This window comes from Asterias rubens, chromosome 22 (genome assembly GCF_902459465.1).
Source record: "Asterias rubens chromosome 22, eAstRub1.3, whole genome shotgun sequence".
Lineage (NCBI taxonomy): Eukaryota > Metazoa > Echinodermata > Asteroidea > Forcipulatida > Asteriidae > Asterias > Asterias rubens.
Genome location: NC_047083.1, coordinates 9007594 through 9029245, shown reverse-complemented (window position 1 = coordinate 9029245; position 21652 = coordinate 9007594). Strand labels below are relative to the sequence as shown.

Below are 21652 nucleotides of genomic sequence, written 5' to 3'. Positions count from 1 at the left end.
ATCTACTGATACAACAGTCTGCTAAAGTTTACATTTCGATCAACGGATGTCGGAGCGCTCGCCCCCCTCCCCGCCCCAACCACTAACCCCCATCCAGACCCCAACAACATCAGCCTCATTTCTCGCTTACAGTTTCCCCAACACGATCAGTGGCTGCAGCGAAATACAAATGACACTCTCTTTTGAGAAAACTCTGGGCAACAAAAGTTGTTTCTTTTAGAAAATAGTTGCAACTACAAAATTGGTTTGATCACGTCCCCAATCATGTACATTTAAAGCCATTATACACTTTCGGTACAGAAACAAAAAAGTTCACAGATTTACAAATAACTTACAGGGTTTACAGAAGATAATGGTGAAAGACTTCTCTTGAAATATTATTCCATGAAATGCTGAACTTTTTGAGAAAACATTAAAACAATATCAATTCTCGATAGCCAGAATTACGAATTTATTTTGAACACATGTCATGACACGAGGAAACGTGCGGAAACAAGTTATTTTCTCCCGACTCCGATGACCGATTGAGCCTAAATTTTCACAGGTTTGTTATTTTATATAGAAGTTGTGATACACGAAGTGTGGGCCTTGGACAATACTGTTTACCGAAAGTGTCCAATGGCTTTAAGGGGCTAGTCACTTGTTAAGATGTAAAGCAGGAAAGGATGTGAGTGTAAGAAGCAACCAAACAATTTGAGTTTTGTTTTGCAGATCATGGCAAACAAAGGTAGTCCCAGCCTGTTTCGGTAGTACCGATATCTACTTGCCAGGTAGATTTTGTTCTTTAGAGAGCTGTCTTGCTTTATATTCTACTACCGCGGAGGAGATTTTCAGAATTTGGGAGACTTCTCAGTTCTGAGAAGAACTGTTCTGCTTCTTAACAACTACCTGCGCAGAAGGTAGAAACTTGGCTGGGACTACTACTTAAGCTTAACGGGTCGTTATTACCTGCACTAGCGAGGAGTCAGTTCTTAGGTCTCAGCGTTTCGACTATAGCTTGCTCTAGTCATCGTCAGGACAACTTCCTTATAATACTTGATTTAGTACTGGCATTGCTTTCACTCGTTAGTCGCTTTCTTCACTATCTCGTTGAAGTGACTGGACAAAATTGTCAAAGTCAACCTGAGTTTCCTCAAATTTGGCAAGTTGTGTGGGTAGCACTTCCTGAAAAAAAAAACAGGGACAAAAAATGAAGTTAATGTTTTGAATATACATTTTGTTTTTCGAACCGTTTAATTGTTTTAATCCTATTTATTTTTCTATATTTATTTCCTCAAAACCTCAAAAAATGGAGAAGATAAAAAGATAAAAGTACATCAAATTCTCATATGAACCTAATGAACATAGAAATATACATCAATTGCCAAAGTGTCTTTAATAAAGACTAAATTAAAATTTCAGATTCTTCTCACTAGTGTTTCTTCAAGGGTTGGCTGGTTGTCAAACATGGCCAATGGGGGCGCCATTTGGAACTGACGATAAAAACTGACGACGTCGCTGTTACTCTCTGGTTTGGCAAAGGCAGGATTCTGAAAGGAATAAGTCATCAAAACTCAATTGAATGGCAAACACTGGACACTATTGGTAATTGTCAAAGATCAGTCTTCTCACTTGGTGTATCTCAACATATGCATAAAATAACAAACCTGTGAAAATTTGAGCTCAATTGGTCGTCAAAGTTGCGAGGTTTATAATGAAAGAAAAAACACGAAGTTGTGTGCTCTCAGATGCTTGATTTCGAGACCTCAAATTCTAAATCTGAGGTCTCGAAATCAAATTCGTGGAAAATTACTTCTTTCTCGAAAACTAAATTACTTCAGGGGGAGCCGTTTCTCACAATGTTTTGTACTATCAACCTCTCCCCATTGCTCGAAGCCAAGTAAGATTTTATGCTAACAATTATTTTTTGTAATTACTTATAGTGTCCACTGCCTTTAACCCCTGGCTGCCACATAGTGGTTACTATAAAACAAGACAGAAGACCAGTCTAATCTTCTTTTTAGTGATGTAAAAAGAAGGAAACCTGCTTTGACAGAATGTTTATCTATACTCTTACTTTTATAACTAATTCATTTATATTGCACATTTGATTGTAACACATTTCAATGTTAAAAACAGATTTTAACAATAACTTATAACCATTGTCAGTTAAAGTCCTTCAACAAGTATGGAAATTTGAAGCGACTTATGTGAGGCAAACAATCAGTTATGAAACATTTTCCAAATTGTGATTTAAGGAAGCTGGCTTCTCTTTTGCAATTCCCAAGAAGTATAGCCCAGCCTTATGTCTTTTTGTAATATAGCTATTTCCTTAAATGCTGTACATTTTGGAGCATAATTAATGATTACTCACAAATTCTACCATGACAAAGTCTTCCGCTACAGAGTGTTGGCTCTGTGAAGATTCCTTAGAGTGTTGCGATGATGAAGAGGCTTGTGGGTCTTGCTGATCTGACGACGTCTGTCACAAACAATAACAACAATAATAATTTATTGATTTATATTGAGCCCATTCCATAAGATGTAAAAAAACTCATAACGAAATAATTTGGCCTAATTTTGTTTTCTTCATTATACACAATGATTTAAAAGCTAACAACTGGTAAAAGTAAGGAAATACCACAACCCCCCCCCCCCCCCCCCCCCCCCCCGCGAAAAAAAAAATGAAAACACAAGACCTAATGCAGGACTTCTCTAATAGTAAAAATGCAAATATAAAGACAGTATATACATCAGTAAAAATGCATTGATATAAAGACAGTATATACATCAGTAAAAATGCATTGATATAAAGACAGTAGATACAACAGTAAAAATGCATTGATATAAAGACAGTATATACATCAGTAAAAATGCATTGACATAAAGACAGTAGATACAACAGTAAAAATGCATTAATATAAAGACACTAAGACAGTAGATACAACAGTAAAAATGCATTGATATAAAGACAGTAGATACAACAGTAAAAATGCATTGATATAAAGACAGTAGATACAATAGTAAAAATGCATTGACATAAAGACAGTAGATACAACAGTTAAAATATTGTTGTATTTCCTTTGACAAGTCAGGGTTTTGGCAACGTTATTTTCAAAGGAAAAATATTACTCATCTACCTCCAAAACTTTCCTGAAAAATAAGACCATGAGTAGGTAGGGAATACAAGAAATGCTTAAAATGTAGACAACTTTAAGGGGACACTTACCTGATCTGAGGAACTTGATTTATCTTTGATGCTAGACTGGTCTAAAGAAGATGTGTGTTCTTGGAGTAAAGACAGAAATGGTATATCACTGGGAACCATCTCACTCTACAAACATCAATAAGAAATAGCTTCATAATTAAATAAACAGTTCTTACAATAAAAACAAAAACTAGTTCTTATAAATGTTGTATAGCGGTTTTACAACAACATGTATCAATGCGCTTTACATTAGTGCCCAGGGCCAAAATTCATAGAGCTTCTTAGCATGAAAAGTAGCTAAGCACAACAAAATCATGCTAACCAGATTAAGGTTACCAGCCAAACTATCATGCCACATGACTGTGACTGTTTTCCTGCGAATTTCTTTGCTTAGCAGAAACGTTTCAAGCAATATTTTCTGCTTGAGGAGCAGCTCTCTGAAATTGAGTCCTGTCATTTGCCAATAAAATCCTTTAATCACTCTCAGCTCCCTGGGGAGTTTACAGCACTGAGCTGCCGTAGCATTCAAAAGCCTTTTTCGTACACAATATCAACCTCTACCCTTGCAGGTACCCACGCCTGGGTGAACAGAAGCAAATATGGTGAACAGAAGCAATTATAGCGAAGTATCTTGCTCAGAGACGGAAGTGTCATAAACCTATTCAACTCTAGGAGTAACCCACCAAAACTTTAGACCGCTCCACCATGGCACACTTATACATTGCTTCAATGTTGCTTCAGAAAATTATTGGATTACGAGGTAATGTGGCTCAGTCAGAATGCAGCCACCCATGCCAGAAAACACCAGGGCGAACCCAAGCTCTCAAGCACACATTTATTGGGTTTTTTTGTAGGTTAGGGTGACTGATGTTCGGCATTTCTTAACCAATATGTAAGTTTTTACCTGATCTGTTACTGACTGTTTTGGAGAGGCAAAGGCTCCCAATCTTCCTGAGTTGATGTCTGACGTACCCAAAGCTGGGCTTCCCCTTAAAAGGTAAAAAAGAAAAAACAAGAAGTTAACTTTTAATTCAAAGATTGCGTGTTATCCTGTGCTTAATAGTTGCGCGCTTGTTTGGTAAACAACAAAAATATGTTTGCTACATGTACATGATGGTAAAGGAACCAGGGATGAGAATTCGGCCCTCGCTCATGAATATGGTTGAGGTAAAGCCCCATCCACACGACATGCGTTACTGACAACAGCCAATAGGTTTTTGTACAGGCTAAATAAAAAAAAAAATGTTGTTACCAGAATGTTTATATAAATTTTTTAGCTGAAGAAGAAAAACTCTTACCCGCGTGGTTTCTCCTCATTGACCTTTGACCTATTCGGGGGAGATGTTGCTAGGTAACCATGTAACGTATACGGATCAGGCGGTGAGGTAGAGAATGAAGTAGCGCACAGATCTTGCGATCCGTCCATGATCGCTGATTCGTCCAACCTGATCAAAACAATTCAAGTCAAAAATTTACTGCTTCTTTGTCATGCTCGATATGTTAATTTATGCCCGATATGTTTATTTATTTATTATGGGGTGTCGTGTTCGAGCGGATAATAGCACCAAACTCAAGCCCTATGTGCTTCTGTTCAGCAGAGTGTGGGTTTATAGTCCCGGTCATGACACTTGTAGGTTAAGTGTCTTGCTTAGAGGCATTGGACACTATTGGTAACTGTCAAAGACCTGTCTTCTCACTTGGTCATCTCAACATCTCAACATATGTATAAATTTAAAAAAAACTGTGAAAGTTTGAGTTCAATCGGTCGTTGAAGTTGCGAGACAATAATGAAAGAAAAAAACACCCTTGTAACACTAAGTTGTGCGCTTTCAGATGCTTGATTTTGAGACCTCAAATTTTAAATCTGATGTCTCACAATCAAAATCGTGAAAAATTACTCCTTTCTCGGAAACTACAGTACTTCAGAGGGAGCCGTTTCTCACAATGTTTTATACTATCAACCTCTCCCCATTACTCGTAATCAAGAAAGGTTTTATGATAATAATTATTTAGAGTAATTACCAATAGTGTCCACTGCCTTTAAGGACACAAGTGTCACGACTGGGACTCGAACCCATTGCTCTTATCCGCTCAAACTTGACACTCTACAGTAGGAAATATATCAAGCCTGCTTTTGAAACCTGATTAAGGCCACCTTCAGCTTACCCTGGTGAGTAATTTTGAGGCATTGCTGGAGATGACCCTCGACCTTTAGGGCTGGTGTTACTGTAGTAGTCATCTTTAACGGCTACTGGGTTGACTCCACTAGTGTGCAGTTGTCTATGGAGAAAATAATACAAGAAATATAGTTTACTGCTTCAACTCTACTAAGAACGGGTGATGGTCTTTCAATTTAGACTCTTTCTTTGGATAGACATAAATGAAAAAAGTGCATTCATTTCAATCCTCTTGATTTCATTAAGACATTTGGCAGGGCTCAAATTAAACAATAAAACACTGGCCTGATTTTCAATGTTTGGCCAGTAAGCTCAAGACAGGGCAAGTCATATTGTCTTGTATTTTTGAATGATGTTCAAATGTCGAGTTTTATCGGTCTCACCAAAGAGCATGGCCAGTCCTTACTCTACGGGTTTCACAAATATGTTTCAATTCTGCAGAGTATCACCTTTAAAGTCAGTGGACACTATTGGTAATTACTCAAAATAATTATTGGCATAAAACCTTTCTTGGTGACGAGAAATCGGGAGAGGTTGATGGTATAAAACATTGCGAGAAACAGCTCCCTCTGAAGTGCCATAGCTTTTGAGAAAGAAGTAATTTTCCACGAATTTGATTTCGAGACCTCAGATTTAGAACTTGAGGTCTTGAAATCAACCATCTAAACGCACACAACTTCGTGTGACAAGGGTGTTTTTTTCTTGCATTATTATCTCGCAAGTTCGCCGACCGATTGAGCTCAAATTTTCACAGGTTTGTTATTTTATGCATATGTTTAGATACACGAACTGTGAAGGCTAGTCTTTGACAATTACCAATAGTGTCCACTGCCTTTAAAACAATCTTCTCTTTGTGTGTTTTTCAATTGAAACAGTTAAGATGATAATAAGATGCGATACTATACGATTTTGACACAGTTAAGATGATAATAAGATGTGATACTATACGACTTTGACACAGTTAAGATGATAATAAGATGCGATACTATACGATTTTGACGTCAAAAATTCCAACAAATAATTCACATCAGTTGACTAGTGTTCAACTCCTGCGAAACATGCGCTGCGAAAACAGCCATGTGTGACATCGAAATTCGTATCGCATTCCCTTTCATAGGAAGTGTGAACCAGGGCCCAATTTCATTGAGCTGCTTAAGCAAAAGAATTTGCTTAAGCAGAAACATCATTGCTTAGTAAAATCAGAGTCAAGGCCAAGACTCAACCCAATTGTTATGCTAAGTAAACAACAGCTAAATACCAGTCACAAGCAATATATATGGCATGAAATTTTGGCCAGTAACATGTGTAAAATAAGCAAGCTATTTTCGTGCTTTAGCAATTATTTTGCTTAAGCAGCTCTATGAAATTGGCCCCTGGCCTTAGTCCGATTAGCACTTACTGAACAGAGAGAGTTAGTTTGGTCCGATAAGCCACGGATAGAACGAGGGAGCCGATGGGTGTAGCCACTGAACCAACATTCAAAGAGTGGAAATCTAGTCATGAAAAGAAAAGAGACACTCGGTTACAATAACAGTTGGCATTGCTGGGTTTTTTCAAACGGAAATTGTTTAAAGGATGTGTACACTTTTGGTAATAATTATGGATAGTCTAGTGCATTTTGAGTAAACGCTTACTTCAAAGAACTGCGGTTATGAAAAAATAGAAGGGGTTTGCCCCAGTGTTCCTGGTTTGATTGGCAGCATATTGCACCACAGCACCTTGTAAACCATTAAAATGCTTTAAAGGAATAGGTCTCATACTTCAAAGCGAAGCTCAACATATATGCCCCAATGGATGTGAAAAAGTGCTGTATAAAAAAGAACCTAGTATAACTATTAGTATAATTCTTGTTATTATTATGAACCCATAACACTTACTTTCACCGAGATGGGAGAGCTTCTTCTCTCTTAAGTTCATCCGAGAGATCACCCGGTAGTCTGCTCCTAGCTGGTGCCTCGCGATGCGATACGCAGGCGTCACTCTCGAGACACAAATAAGCGACTTGAGAAGGAGACCAAGACGGTTGTAGACTGCGTAGTGTATCTTTGCACCGGGGTCGCAGATGTCATTAAGAACTAGACTCCAACACTCTAGGACCATCTTGTCTCCCTAGAGTTTCAAAATGTATGATGAAGACAAGATACAAGTTAAAGAAATTGATTAGTTTCAATATCATTATTTTTTCTTGAATAAGCGACTTGAGAAGGAGACCAAGACGGTTGTAGACTGCGTAGTGTATCTTTGCGCCTGGGTCGCAGTTGTCGTTAAGAACTAGACTCCAACCCTCTAGGACCATCTTGTCTCCCTAGAGTTTCAAAATGTATGATGAAGACAAGATACAAGATAATGAAATTGATTAGTTTTAATATCATTATTTTTTCTTAGTGTTCCGTGTTTGTGTCGTGGCCTTTTGTGGCCTTTGTGCCCCTTTACATATATATAATTATATTTGTAACATATTTATTCTAATAATTGTATAGTTGTAATTAAAATTTAATTTGGCCTCTTGCCGTGACTTTTTAAATGTTTTTAATAAACCACTACGCTACAGACATTAAATGAATGATAAACATTTCTTAAGTTCAGCAATCTTACCTCACTTGTTTCCAGGGAAACCTCAACATTCAAGGGGGAGCCCACCCTAGGCAGCTCCTGGGAAAGTAGCTTCTTGACATTACTTTTCACATTCGGGTTGTCATAAATTGCTAAATTGAACTGTAAAAAAAACGGGAAAAAAGAACAAAACTATCAAATAAGACATTTTAATTAAGATGATTAAATTCTTTGTTTTTTTGACACGATGTTTCCAAAAATTGTCTGGGAAAAAACATACAAATGATGCAGCCCTTTGTGGCTGTTATGGCAGCCTTTTTTGGTCGATTAAGCTGCCATTTTACGCCGATAAAGCAGCCATTTGTGGTCGCTATAATTATGGCACAGAAACACTTACCCAATCAGTACCATCTGATTTTGCCTTTGACGCAGAATCTGTTTTTTCTCCAGAACGAGACTGCACAATTACCTGAACTGACTGATAAAACAAAACAAAAGTTCAAATGAAACCAAACATGTTTAAATAGATCAGATCAAATACTTATGGACAAGTCACTAATTGTCTGTCGCGGTGAGATAGTCAAGTCACGGTGGCATATGATTCAGGTTTCCGCGATCGAATACCTTCTACTCCCTATTAAATGGGACCGAAGTCGTGAGAATTCTTGCGGTTGCCAGCAGTCTCACGTGAATACCGCCAGTGTCACGTGAATCCCGGGGCGATTCAGAATGCACGGAGAAAGAGTCAGAACGCTTTCACTGCGACAACCATTTTACAACTTCTTCAAAAGTCTAAATGAAACCCTACATATAGATGCATCAAATACTCAACAGAGCTAAAATTGAAAACTGGCTCAGTTTTGATTTTTGGTATTTTTTCTCACTAATTATATCAAAATCTGAAATCCTGCTCAACTGAAATTAGCTTTAATGTAAACGATTATAAACAAAATTGCTAAAAGATGATTGCTAAGTTCAAATTTTGTTTAAGGTTTGTTTGGCATCAGTGACACTATACGCGACAAGGCAGAAGGAGATGGAAGCGTTGAATACACCGTGGTTGTTGACTAGCCTTACAAACGAGTCATTCTGATGAGAAGTGAGTCACTGCGCAAAGTTTACTTTGCCAGTCAATCATGAACTTGAACTTGCTCCTAGTGTAAATTTATTGATGCAATTATTTATTTACCTTGAATACAAGAAATTTAATGAACTTATTCAGATCTTTTTGTTCTCGATCACTGAGGCTACTTGAGGCACTGGTTGCCGTGTTCCGCAATGGATTTGGCTCTTCACTGGTACCCTTGGCTATCATGATTCATACCTAAGTAAAAAGATGGAAAAGAAAAAATTATGCTTAGCCCAAGTTTTTCGTCAATCGAGGTTGGAAAACTATGGAAAGCCATAAATGCAAAACAAAAACAGACGACCACAGCTTTTTCAAATTTTGTCAGAATAATCTGAACACTGTCCCGTGTTTCTGGCCTGGCGCACCAAGCATGAATACCAGCAAGAAATACCTACGTATAGGTTGGAAGTTTTTTACATGTTCCTGGAAAGTTTCTAGAATTGGCAAATTAACACTTTTTTCCAAGTATGTTGTAAAACTTCCAAGCTTCTGGGAACAATTAGCCCTTGCGCCATTATTCGCAAGACCCATTCCAAACATTGACTTGGCGCAGCCCTAAACTTCCTTAGAGGTTGATTTGGTCAGACATAAATCTTTAAATACTGCGAGTACATTAATTAACAATTTGATGCCTTGTTAGCTTGTTGATTGAAAGCATGCATTGAAGCCAACATGCAGCAACAGATACTGAACCTTTGAAGCGGGACTCCTTCTCGACTCCTCGAAATACTCCGTTATTTCCACGCTCTTACTGTGACAATAAAATTAGCTGTTGCAAACAATTTACCAACCAACCGATGGTATAAATGCAAAAAATAGTTGGTATAAATGCAAAAAATAGTTAATGGCCTGACGTCAGGCCATTAACTTTTTTTTGCTCTAACTGTGACGTGCTGAATTCCACGCTTGTAGTCTCATCAACTTAGGCACAATCGGGAGGTTCAGCTGCACGTTACGCGGGCAAAAACGTGATCATGAACGTCTCAGATAATTTTTGTTCGTTTCTAGGTGATGTCACCATTTTGGGCTTATTTAATGGTAACGAGAGACGTCAGCACGTACGTACCTGATGTGAGAAATGGTAACTTCACGTAAGTTTAAAACATGAGATTTTTACAACAAAATTGTCTGACGTACACATTCACTTTTTTGCTTGCGTAACATGCAGCTAAAACTTCCCGTTTCCCACTACACAATGCCTGCCCGTACTTTTACACAATGGCTTTATAATTGTTAGAAGACAATGAAATGCATTTTGAATAACTGTTGAATTTATTCAAATAACTGTCAAATTCTGCCTTTCACATGCAGTGCACTTCTATAAACTTGAAGTTTTGTTTAAAAAGTCAAAAACATTTGTTCTAACTGAAATGATCTTAAATAGTGATGCAATAAAATTATGTAAAATTTAAATACAAACAAGCGAACACCATATTTACAGCTGGAATTGGAAGTAGCAAAAATGCAGATTGCTGGTTAAAATGCTAAAACATCCAAAACTTTCGTAATGAACTAAACTAAAATGTACCCTTTATTTTTGTTTGGCTCGGCCTAATTCCATGAAGAAAGAAATGTGTATGGCTTCATTTTGTTTCAAATTCACCATAAAATTTGTATATAAAAACAATTAATCAAAAAGCAATCTGTTTATTCTCAACATCTTATTACTTTCTATTATTGTATTTTTTATTCGAACTCAATCCCTTAGATATTTACAGTTAGGTCTACATACAAGATATTTACAATTAGGCCTATGTTAGTTGTATGTTAGTTATATAACTCCTCCCGAAGAGTTACGTTATCGCAACTAACAAGTTGTTATCTCCACTTGTGCTTGTGTGGTGGGCAAGGGACCTTGTCGGACTGCTACGATTATTTGGCTCTATTTCATCATCGATTCATCGGTCTTACTCTTATCAATCAACATACATCAATAGGCGCCATGATTAATAATATTAATAAGCACAAAATACCGATGATAAAAGAGAGCCATAACACTAACAGCCCAGCAAAGTGGGCTAGCTTGCTTGGACTAGACAGCAGTTTAACCACGCAATATTGAGCTATAAAAAAAATAATAAACCAAAGGTACAACTACAACAGTCAGTACACTACTCTAGAGACAGAACAAAGTACGAATGTAGTCTTCACACAGAATACGTTCATACAGTGATCGTATACCAAGTGTAATCTAGTCTAGCTGGGGATGAATAATTAATAGTTACTGTCACATTTTCACTCATTTTACAAACAACAAAGAAAAGGAATCTCATTTGGAATTTTGTGTGAGTAATATTAAATTAGTGGTGGCAGGGTATAGAAATTGTTACATTAGTTCAAATAAGGCAAAATGTCCATATCATCCAACTGCAATTTAAAGGGATTATTATACATTACATGGATGTTGGACTTCATTTCCCCTTATTTTTGCTGGGTGGCTAAAATAAGATATACCCCCGCCGTACAGGCCCGTAGACTAGTTCAACCTGCTTATTATGCAATGACGGTCATTGTATTGAAACCATAACAGCCTATTCTTATAACATAACATTACCTTCATAAACGCACGTGGTTATTTTGTGGTTTGTTCGAATTTCCCTCCGTCCTCCCTCCCTCCCCTCCTCCCTTCCCAAAATAATTTCAGTGTACCCATTTCGGAAATGAATCAGTCCTAGCGATTTTTTCCATTGCGCATGGACGCTGACCGACTGATTGGAGCGTTGAACAACAACACTCACACACACAAACAACATAAACATGGCGGAGTTCGATGTCACTGGGAGTCGAAAACGGCCCAATTTTGACCTTTGTTTACAAACTGTTACGTTTTTTTTCTCTCTTTTTTTTCTGGATGTATATATGCGTTAACCCTTCTTCTAAGGTAAGAAAAAAATTCAGTGGTTTTGGAGTTAATTAACGGCGGATAAATTGGTGGCGACGACCGGAAGATTACCCAATAATATTATTAAAGATTATTAAACAATCAAAACTGAACGACATATACTTTTCATAAAAGTGTTTTTAGTTAGAAACTAAAATAAAAAGAAATACAACCCATTCATCAGACGTCGCCATGTTATTGAATGTAAAATTAGTAATTTTACATTTACTAAAATCTTTATTTTTTACGGAACTCGGACAAAAACATAATTTCCTCAACATACATTGTTAAAACATAATTACCAAATCGGGCAAAGTTTCATCTCCAATTGAGGTGGTCTTCTCTTGTGTAATTGTGTAAGGAAAAAGAAGTTCACAGGCGATTTATGGCAGTCAATATGTAACAATATTGTTCAGTACGCTGTGATCCTGACTGAATGAGAATAGTCTGTGGACAGGCTAACTGATGCATTAAATGCCACACGAGTACAGTGGACACCAGATCAAGCAGGTTAAAGGTCATTGGGTGTAGTCTTTTTTCTCACCGTTTTTAGAGTAATTATGTTTGGTAGGGACAATAAGATTGAAGGATGAAAATAAATTTAAAATTTATGATTTAAAAAAGTGTGGGATATGTTTTCAACATGAACAAGGGACAATGTTTTTATTTAGGTTAACATTGAAACATTCAAAACCAATATATTTTCAATTTTTGTAAATTACACATCTCCATCCAACAATACGAAGGAGAAACAATAAATACTAGACAACAGGATAAAATGAACACTGTTTTGTACACTTGGAGCGATTTGGAGTGAATATTTAAAAAAAATGTGTATTGATCATTGATGCACACTGGGAGGCATTGTTCATGTTTTAAATGTGATGTTTATAATACATTGAAGTGAATTGCAAGTTGAATTCAAATTGGTAAACACTTTTTTGTAAATTTTTTGTTTTTAATTTTTTTTTATAAATTCTTTGTGTACCCCAAACCCTCTAAAAAATGTATAAAAGCAATTAAATTTGCTTTGTTGTTTAGTCAGTCCCATCAGTTCATTGATTTTAAATAGGCATAGTTATTAAATTTCAGGGAAAACAATTTAACTGCAACCCAACTGTCTTTACCGGGAAAAAAAATCAGTTATAAAAACACTTCCTTAAAAATAGATAGAAAATACATTTATACTTTTTTTATAATAACAAAAATAATCCTTATACATGTAACAATAATTGTACTTTTACTGATGTACTTGCTCATTGCACGTTTATTTCAGATGAATGGTTTCTCTCCTGTGTGATGAGTTCTTTTATGTGTTTTCAAGTTACCCTTCTCTGTACATCTATACTCACACTGGTTACAAGCGAATGGTTTCTCTCCTGTGTGAGTTCTTTGATGTGTTTTCAAGTGATGCCTCCGTGCACATCTGTACTCACACTGGTTACAAGCGAATGGTTTCTCTCCTGTGTGAGTTCTTTGATGCATTTTCAAGTGATCCCTCTGTGTACATCTGTACTCACACTGGTTACAAGCGAATGGTTTCTCTCCTGTGTGAGTTCTTTGATGTTTTTTCAAGTCACACCTTTGGGCAAATCTTGACTCACACTGGTTACAAGCGAATGGTTTCTCTCCTGTGTGAGTTCTTTGATGTGTTTCCAAGTGATGCCTCCGTGCACATCTGTACTCACACTGGTTACAAGCGAATGGTTTCTCTCCTGTGTGAGTTCTTTGATGTGTTTTCAAGTTACCCTTCTTTGTACATCTGTACTCACACTGGTTACAAGCGAATGGTTTCTCTCCTGTGTGAGTTCTTTGATGTTTTTTCAAGTCACACCTTTGGGCAAATCTTGACTCACACTGGTTACAAGCGAATGGTTTCTCTCCTGTGTGAGTTCTTTGATGTGTTTTAAAGTTACCACTCCATGTATTTTGTTCACATACTTCATTGGTACTAAGTGCAAATTCATTGTCACATATGAAATTGTTTTTAGAGCTTTGTTTTGCTTTTGTATCTTTTTTCAAAACATTTGAATTATTTGTTATGCTTTTGTAATTGTTGGAGGCATTCCTTGAAACACCATCATCTATTTCGGTAGGTAGTTTAGAATTGCCCTTTCCTTGTTCCCTTCTGAGGTCAACATTCCCGATTTGTTGTGATGATTTACATCGTCCCTTTCTTAAATTCCTACTTGCCCTTTTCTCACCATCTTCGTTGATGTGCGTTAATCCATGAGCTTCCAAGTCATTTATTGAGTTGAACTTTGTGCTACACTGACTGCAAGCAAACTGTTGCAATTCAGTTACATTTGAGCTTATTTTCATGAATTTTGTATTTGTGTTACAGCCAAAGGGTACTTTCATGTTTCTGAATGAACTCTGTACTTGAGAAGCAACTTTGCGATTACATGCTGTGATGTTGAAAGAGTGTTTTGTTGATTTCAAGTAGTCGTACCACTCAGTAGATGATCCATGGGAGTACTTCATGTGCCCGGCTAGATACTTAAAATCTGTGTAGATCTTGTCACATCGAGTACATGGGTGCAGGTCATCTGTATAAAAGAAAACGGGTTAAAGTAATAATCATTTAACATCTTTTAAATTAAAAATTGTATTAATTTTTTATTCCCCCCCCCCTTCTTGTCTTCTACATCTTTTTTTAAGGTGTAGAACTCTTGGATATGATTTCACATGATTCCCTTTTTGGAATAAATGTATTGCAATTAGTGCACTATACAGAGAGTTTTAGGAAACATTGAAAGCAAACTGAGCAAGGGGAAACCTTCCAATCATTCACCAATGTACACCTTTTTGTCTCAAGTAAATTATTTATAAACCATTAAGATTATTCAAGCCCGAATAAAAGTAAAACTTGTAAGTTTTTTAGCTTTCTTTTTAGATGTTAAAAATCAAAGAGAATTCTGGCAGTTTGCTAACAAGATCACCTCCTATTTTTCAAGCAACTTAATTTTTTTTATTTTACAGCCATAATAATTACATTATGCAAGTCAACTGAGGTTTGCCACATTCAGGTGGTTCCTTCAAAATGCCAATAACATTTATTGAAGAAGTTCCTGCAACTTTATAAAACAACATTTTTTTTAGTACAAAAAGTTGTTTTGGGTTCACATTGAGGGGAATTTAAACTTACTTTTGGCACATTGTTTGCCATCATTTTCTGTCATCACAATCCCAAGCTCAGAAGCGTATTCTTCACCATAGAAAACTAGTAGCTCCTGACCTGGTGAGATCGTCTTAAAACTCCTATAGTAGATCTGACCACAGTACTGGTAGGCAACAAGGTTCTGTTCTGCCTCATTGCATGCACAGTTCACGTATCGCATCCAATTGCCTTTGCTGGGGTTCTTGCCGTCAATGTAATGGCTTTTGCCATTGTGATCAAAGATCTGTTGTGATATGAAACAAAGGTTGGTTATGCAACAACAACAAATTTAAAAATTATTATTGAACTCTCCAAGTTTATGCAGATGATTTTATTTGTTGTCTGCTGTTTTTATTAACACCTTTTAAAATTAGTTGTCTGGAAAAGCAGAGCATTAGTATTAAAAACATCAGGTTAATTCGAGTCACTACGTCAAAGTACTACAAAGAATTGCTGTGGACATATTCCATTGGTAAACTTGGAGTAGGAAAGAAAGCCAATCTCAGTTTTTCAAAGTCCAAATAATAATAATCGCCAGTTTTCATATCGCACTTTTCACCCCTGTTGAAGCACTTCCAACATTTATACCCCATATATGTAATATCTATTATATTTACTATTACCCCTGTTCCCTGGGCCTTAAATCATTCCTTAAACCATCTCAGCTCCCTGATACACTACAAATGCACTACTCGGTTTAATAAATCAATCACAAGAACCATCTCTGCCCTCACAGGCTAGGTACCCACTTACCTCCCAAGCATAGCCACTTTCTCTGCCTTCCTCTTCCCCAACAATTTCACCTCCATAATGTCCAAACCTCACTCCTTTGGGGAAAGCCTTCTCAGCCCAAACACCTAGGCCAGCATTCTTGATACCAGCTTCCTTGACGATAAGTCCATCTGGAAGACTACGCTTAGCATGATCTCTACATCCTTTTGTGACTGGGGTGTTTTCGATGACGGTCAGAGGGTGTTGAGGACAGCTATTCTCAAAAAGCTCATGGCAGTCTTCACAATCTGTTTTCCAAAAGAAGATATAATTAAACTCATATATATACACGTTGTATATTCTTTTTATATTCTATTGCAAAATGTCTTAATAACCAACCCCATATAAACAGCATATCTTTTTAAGTAGATACTAAATAAACAAAAGTTTTAAAAGTCATATATGACTTTTAAACAATTTTTTTATGAAAGAATAAGAACATTCCAGAAAGATGATCAATCATATTTTGTGATGATCCCATATTATTTTTTACTATCCAAATTGATAGTAAGTTTTCACCCCTGGTTTCTCTGGAACTTTTATTAGAAAGTTTTACAACAGTAAACCTCAAGCTTTAACATAAGCACTTTTTTACATACACACAAAACTGTCATCGTTAGGTCCATCCAAGTCCTTGTAGCATTTCTTGGCTGCTGCACGCCGTGGATAACGTTGCTCTTTTCTCTGTGACGTGTCAACAACTGAAGATGTGGAAAATGGGAGAAACATTTTTAGACCAACCTTTTTTTTTCAAGACTGCAACTTGTATAAATATTTTACATTTTGTACTATTAGTCTCCTCATTTGGGCAACTGTTACACAAAAAGGTTAGACTGATCTACGAAATTTAAAAACAAATGAAAAACTTTCTGAATTTTTTTCGGGGGATTCAGTTCTTATTGACAATATTATATTGTTTTTATTTAATAACTGTGGAACCATTATAGTTTTGCTAACACTAATTTGTACCAATGGCTATATTTTTTAAAGAACTATATTCTAAACTCAAATTTGTGGCAAGCCCTAAGTTAAGCTGACTTATTCTACAATATCTGGCCGGCTCAGATTTCTCTTTTCTTTCTTTTTTGTTTGTGATGCTAAAATAATTAGTTTTTTTAGGGGGTTGTTTTTAGCAGTTTTGTATTAACTTTGTAACTAACTTTGTAATTAACTTTCTATTTATTAACTTTGTAATAACAGTAAAAAGGAACAGGTTCAACTTTTTTAGTTTTTGTTTTAGATTTCTTTGGCATTACACTAAACAAAACATTGGCTGAAAAGTGCATTCCTGAATATAAAACAAAAATTGTTTATGTTTGTCAATTTTTATATTCATGTCAGGTTTTTTTTTCTTGCCGAGCACCTTGGAATAAACAGTAATTTACCAAGAATAAACAGTAATAAATTAAACAATTTTGACTCATGGCATGTAAAGAAATATTTCTAATTATGGGAGTACCTCTTTTTCTTTTAGCTGGTTGTCTTTTTGGAGGTTCCGGATTTTGAGTTCCACATGGGATGAGTTTTCCAGAGTCACTGATTGTGACACGGCCAAGGAAATCAAAGTTATCTTCACCTTCTCGTTGTTTTGCCTCCTGCTCTGGCTGCTCTGGTGGTGAGGTGTGACTTGATGAGGAAGTCTAGACAAGGAAGAAATAATTTTACAAATGTTTATTAAAATTACAATTGAAATTTCCTGACACTTTGTTCTTTTCTTCTCAAACAAAAATACAAGATGCATATCATTCAGGCCTTATATAACTTAACTTAGATACTTCCTGCAAAATGGTAGTAGACGGGGAAAAAATTCAATACCGTCAAATAACAGGCATGATATTTAGTCCAAGAAAAAAAGTAGGAACAGTTTTTTTTTCCAGTACAGCTCTGACATACATGTACACATAGGCTGTATGTAAAATATTTTCAGGACTTATTAATACTAAAAGTCTGACTTTTCCTAGAGTAAAAAAATCAGAAAAATTTGCGCATAGTTTTATTAAATGGTTGAACTTTGACTGCGTTTATTTTTTACTTGCTGCATTTTAAAAAATAATTGAATATTAAAATAAAAACTGGTGAGCCTCAGTATTTCCAATGAAACAAAACTGATTATATTTGTCGCCCCCATGAGTTTTGGGAGATAAGTGGAAAGCAAATTTACAATATTATGGTAACTTCTTTTAACTTCACTTTCTCGTGTTTTGCCAATTGTACAAACAAGTTATGCTCATTGCTCATCATTGATTCAATAATTACTTTTATCTGTTTTACTAATTTCTTTAAGAAATAATTTAGAATTTACCTTTGCCATCAAGTTCACTGAAGTGGACTGTTGTTGGGTACCTTTAAGTGGAACTGTGAATGTCTTTTTTCTCTTATAAACTGCAGCAAAGAATGAAAAGCCAAACTTATTCAGAGGTTTAATAGATAAAAAAATTTACATGGAGAAGAAAGAATGGTAACTGTGTTGAATATTTGAAGAAAATACAGCTCCCCTTTTTTACCAGGCAGATGAAAACATGTCTAAACGCAGATAAAATTTTAAATTGTTTCATCCCGCAACTAAATGTTTCAAGACAGTTAGAGAAAAGACCATAAAGAAATCAATTCAAGTGATTGGTTTCTTATAGCGTACAATTCTGCCACAGAGTGTCACATTGCATTCAACAAAAGCCTAAGCAAAAAAAGCTAAAAAAATAATATACTAAATTGGATTAAAGTGTGAACCCATAGGGTTTTAATGAAATCTCAGGCCGGTTTTCAACCGTGTTTATCTCATTTAAAAGTAGTTGTATGAAAAAGTGTAGTATTGAAGTGTTAAAAACATCAGTGAGTTTTACCATCTCATTTGTCAAAATAGTACCACAAACTTCACAAAGTATCCGTGTGAACATCTACTCCTTGTTAAACTTTGCACAAGAAACTTTCAATGTTGTACATTCAGCAGCAAAAGTAAGGCCAGTTAAATGGGTATAGGTTTTCTTATTTTTGTTTGCTTAGACCACAAAGCCCAATCTCAGTTTTTGAAGTCCCTTACTTCCCAAGCAGCCTTCCACTACCCTTATAACATGAATCCAAGATTACTGTAACTAATAATACCAACTTATTTAGTGGATTCTTACCGCACACTCCTGCCACGCAGTAGCACATGGCACTCAACAATAGGCAAAGCAAAAGGTTGAAAAATATACTAATTTAGATTATGTGAACCAACAGTTTTTTTAGTGAAAGCACTGGCCCACTTTCTCTGTCATATAGCCTAAGCACCATGAGCACTTTTTTGTGGATACCGGCGCTATAGAAGACGTCATTATTATATAACAATTAACCGACCTGTTTTTCTGTTTGTTTTATCCGCAGATGACCCAGGTTTCCACTCTTCATCATCATTGTCACTCTCTACAAACTTAGGTTTTCTCTTACGAAATGGACCATTCATAAACTCTGGTTTGGGTATTGTCAAACCTGAAATAGAAACAAGGAATATGATAATTAAATAATAAACCTGTTTGCTATGCTGATGTCTTCTCCTTTTCTATAACAAAATCTGATTAACTATAATTTGAGAATTTTGTTTTGCATTAAGTTTTCCATCAATGACAAATACGTGCACACCCTAAAGTTTGATTATCTTTTGTTTGTGTGAATTGAATGTCTTTTAAAATTGTAAACTCAGAATGTAGAGTATTGTGGCCGAGTGGTTAAGAGCATCAAATTCAAGTTCTGGTGGTTAAAGTCACCTGGAAATAGAATTATTTTTCTTTCAAACATAAGAGTATATGCTTACGAACAATAAAACAACTTGTTTAGTAATTGTTTGTCACGATTTGTATGTTAAAAAATATATAAAACTGTTTGGGGGGCTGACTCCGCCTACCCCTTTTTTTGACGTCAATCGAGCAGACTTTGCCTGCAATGCGTATAGTAAACACACGTGCAAAGTACATGTACGTCCAAGGCGTGAGTTGGTACATTTCAAAAAGTGTTTTTCTGCATTCAGCAGCAATACACCTGGTCGGCATTGCCGGACAAGAAAAATTTTTCTTTTTTGAAACGTACAAACTCACGACTTGGTCCGTACATGTACTTTGCACGTGTGTTTACTATACGCATTGCAGGCAAAGTCTGCTCGATTGACGTCAAAAAAAGGGGTAGGCGGAGTCAGCCCCCCAAACAGTTTTATTCACATTCCACTCATCAAAACACATAAGTGACAAAAGCTTTATTTTGAAAAAATACCACTTCCAGTTGACTTTAAATAAACCATTAAACCTTAAACCACCAACAGTGTATTTTCAAAGACCTTCAAGAAATAATGTTCACCTTAGTACATGATCTAAAGTATGTTGAGGTCAGTAAAGTGTTGAATATAACTGTTTCCTGACAATCCTATTTTATGGTGATTCTATGCACATCATGATGGCATAAGACCCCACAAAAAAATGAATAAATAAAATAACCAAGTAAGTGCTAGTGGCTGAAAGATAATTTTGTTCATCTAGCTGGAAATAATGTTTTGTTTTGCTTCAACCCAAATTTGTGCCCTAACCCTTAATTTTAATCATTTGTCCTTTAATTAACAATGCTGCTTACCAATTTCAACCATCATTTCATAGTTGGCTTTCATATTTCTCAGCCTCAGCTTTTCATAGTCGGACATTTCTTGAAATTCAGTGGCAGAGAAGAACTGTTCAATGCCATCATCTGGTCTCTTTGGCCTGGCCATCTTGAACACAACTGCAATCGGTTTGGCCAAAACTTCAACTGGGTTGTCAAAAGTTAAGCTATTTAAAAACTTCAGCTGGATTGTCAAAAGCTAAGCTTGTTTGAAATCGAGAAGAGTATGTCCTGTAACAAGTGGAAAAAAAGTTCATAAAGTATGAATATTGAAACCCGTAGTTCTACCATCAAGCTCAACAGCCTGAACCTAGATGAGCCCCATTTTTTATTCTCAAATATTTTAATAACAAATAAAAAATGGCAATATTTTAAGTTGAAATGCAGTTCAACAAACAGAAATTATAATATGTACAGCATGTCACTGTCAGCAGGTCAGCAGTCATGATATGGCAGGTGTCAGTGTCATTGTCAGTGCAGTGTCCTGTCAGTGTCAAACTGGAAAATGTTACGTGGAAAAAGGGACAAACTAAAAATAAAATCGGTCACTCTAAAACTAAGTCTAAACTTATTATTAATTTATAATTAGTCTGTTTGATGGATGAGCCTACACTACAGCCATCCCTAAATACATGAAAATCATTTTTGTTGAAGATTGTCGGAGGTGCGTTTTAGAGAGTAATACATTTCAATGTCAACTTACAGTTTTTTCTTTCAAAACAGCAAACAAAGTTCAGAAGTCGTCCGGAAACGTACTTGCCCAAACAGACACAACTAGCTAACAATGACTTAACTAACTTCTTTTTACACACAACGCGCGCCCCCATCAACAACATTCTAGTTCACAGGCAAAAAAGTTTTGGGATACGCAAGCGCGTTATCATTTTATTTTATATTGTGTAGTTGGAGTCAACGTTTTTTTCATTTACTGTATAGACCACTTCACTTGGTTGAAATGCCCGTTTTAGTGTTAGAAGGAAGTTATCGTCTGCTCACGTTTTGGGTCATTTCATTTTCATACAAACAAGCAATGCATGATTGATTTAAATCAATGCAAAATTAATGTCAAAATTAATATGAATAATTATTTGTTTACAGGGGGTCCAAGATTTTCTGATACAAGGGGCACACATTTTAACGGCTAATTTTCTTGTTTGTTGTTTTTGTTTCGTTTCGG

At 36.0% G+C, this 21652-nt stretch overlaps 2 protein-coding genes across 2 annotated transcripts; both read right to left on the bottom strand.

Annotated features, from left to right (window-relative positions):
- Positions 1–560: 560 nt before the first annotated feature.
- LOC117304997 (autophagy-related protein 13-like) lies at positions 561–12506 on the bottom strand. The gene is made up of 13 exons (XM_033789671.1): positions 12230–12506; positions 9107–9241; positions 8315–8395; positions 7960–8079; positions 7242–7473; positions 6764–6857; positions 5354–5467; positions 4486–4632; positions 4092–4176; positions 3209–3313; positions 2354–2461; positions 1413–1529; positions 561–1164 (listed from the first exon to the last, which is right to left on the bottom strand). The coding sequence occupies exons 2-13, from the start codon at positions 9230–9232 to the stop codon at positions 1066–1068; spliced, it is 1428 nt and encodes a 475-aa protein (XP_033645562.1). The 5' UTR covers positions 9233–9241; positions 12230–12506; the 3' UTR covers positions 561–1065.
- Positions 11158–21245, bottom strand: LOC117305448 (histone-lysine N-methyltransferase PRDM9-like). The gene is made up of 10 exons (XM_033790315.1): positions 21179–21245; positions 20452–20706; positions 19192–19323; positions 18161–18240; positions 17318–17498; positions 16458–16559; positions 15841–16106; positions 15076–15331; positions 14132–14476; positions 11158–11162 (listed from the first exon to the last, which is right to left on the bottom strand). Exons 2-10 carry the CDS (start codon positions 20582–20584, stop codon positions 11158–11160), a joined length of 1500 nt encoding a protein of 499 aa, XP_033646206.1. The 5' UTR covers positions 20585–20706; positions 21179–21245.
- Positions 21246–21652: the final 407 nt, after the last annotated feature.

Excerpts from the sequence above, each read along its gene's own strand:
- LOC117305448 (XM_033790315.1), bottom strand. The coding sequence starts at position 20,584 with ATGGCCAGGCCAAAGAGACCAGATGATGGCATTGAACAGTTCTTCTCT. Across the intron at positions 18,241-19,191 it reads TAAAACAAACAGAAAAACAG|TTTATAAGAGAAAAAAGACA; the intron begins GTCGGTTAATTG and ends TCTTTGCTGCAG. Across the intron at positions 15,332-15,840 it reads AAAGTGGCTATGCTTGGGAG|ATCTTTGATCACAATGGCAA; the intron begins GTAAGTGGGTAC and ends ATATCACAACAG.
- LOC117304997 (XM_033789671.1), bottom strand. The coding sequence starts at position 9,232 with ATGATAGCCAAGGGTACCAGTGAAGAGCCAAATCCATTGCGGAACACG. Across the intron at positions 5,468-6,763 it reads AAACTAACTCTCTCTGTTCA|ACAACTGCACACTAGTGGAG; the intron begins GTAAGTGCTAAT and ends TTTTCTCCATAG. Across the intron at positions 3,314-4,091 it reads AACAGTCAGTAACAGATCAG|AGTGAGATGGTTCCCAGTGA; the intron begins GTAAAAACTTAC and ends TGATGTTTGTAG.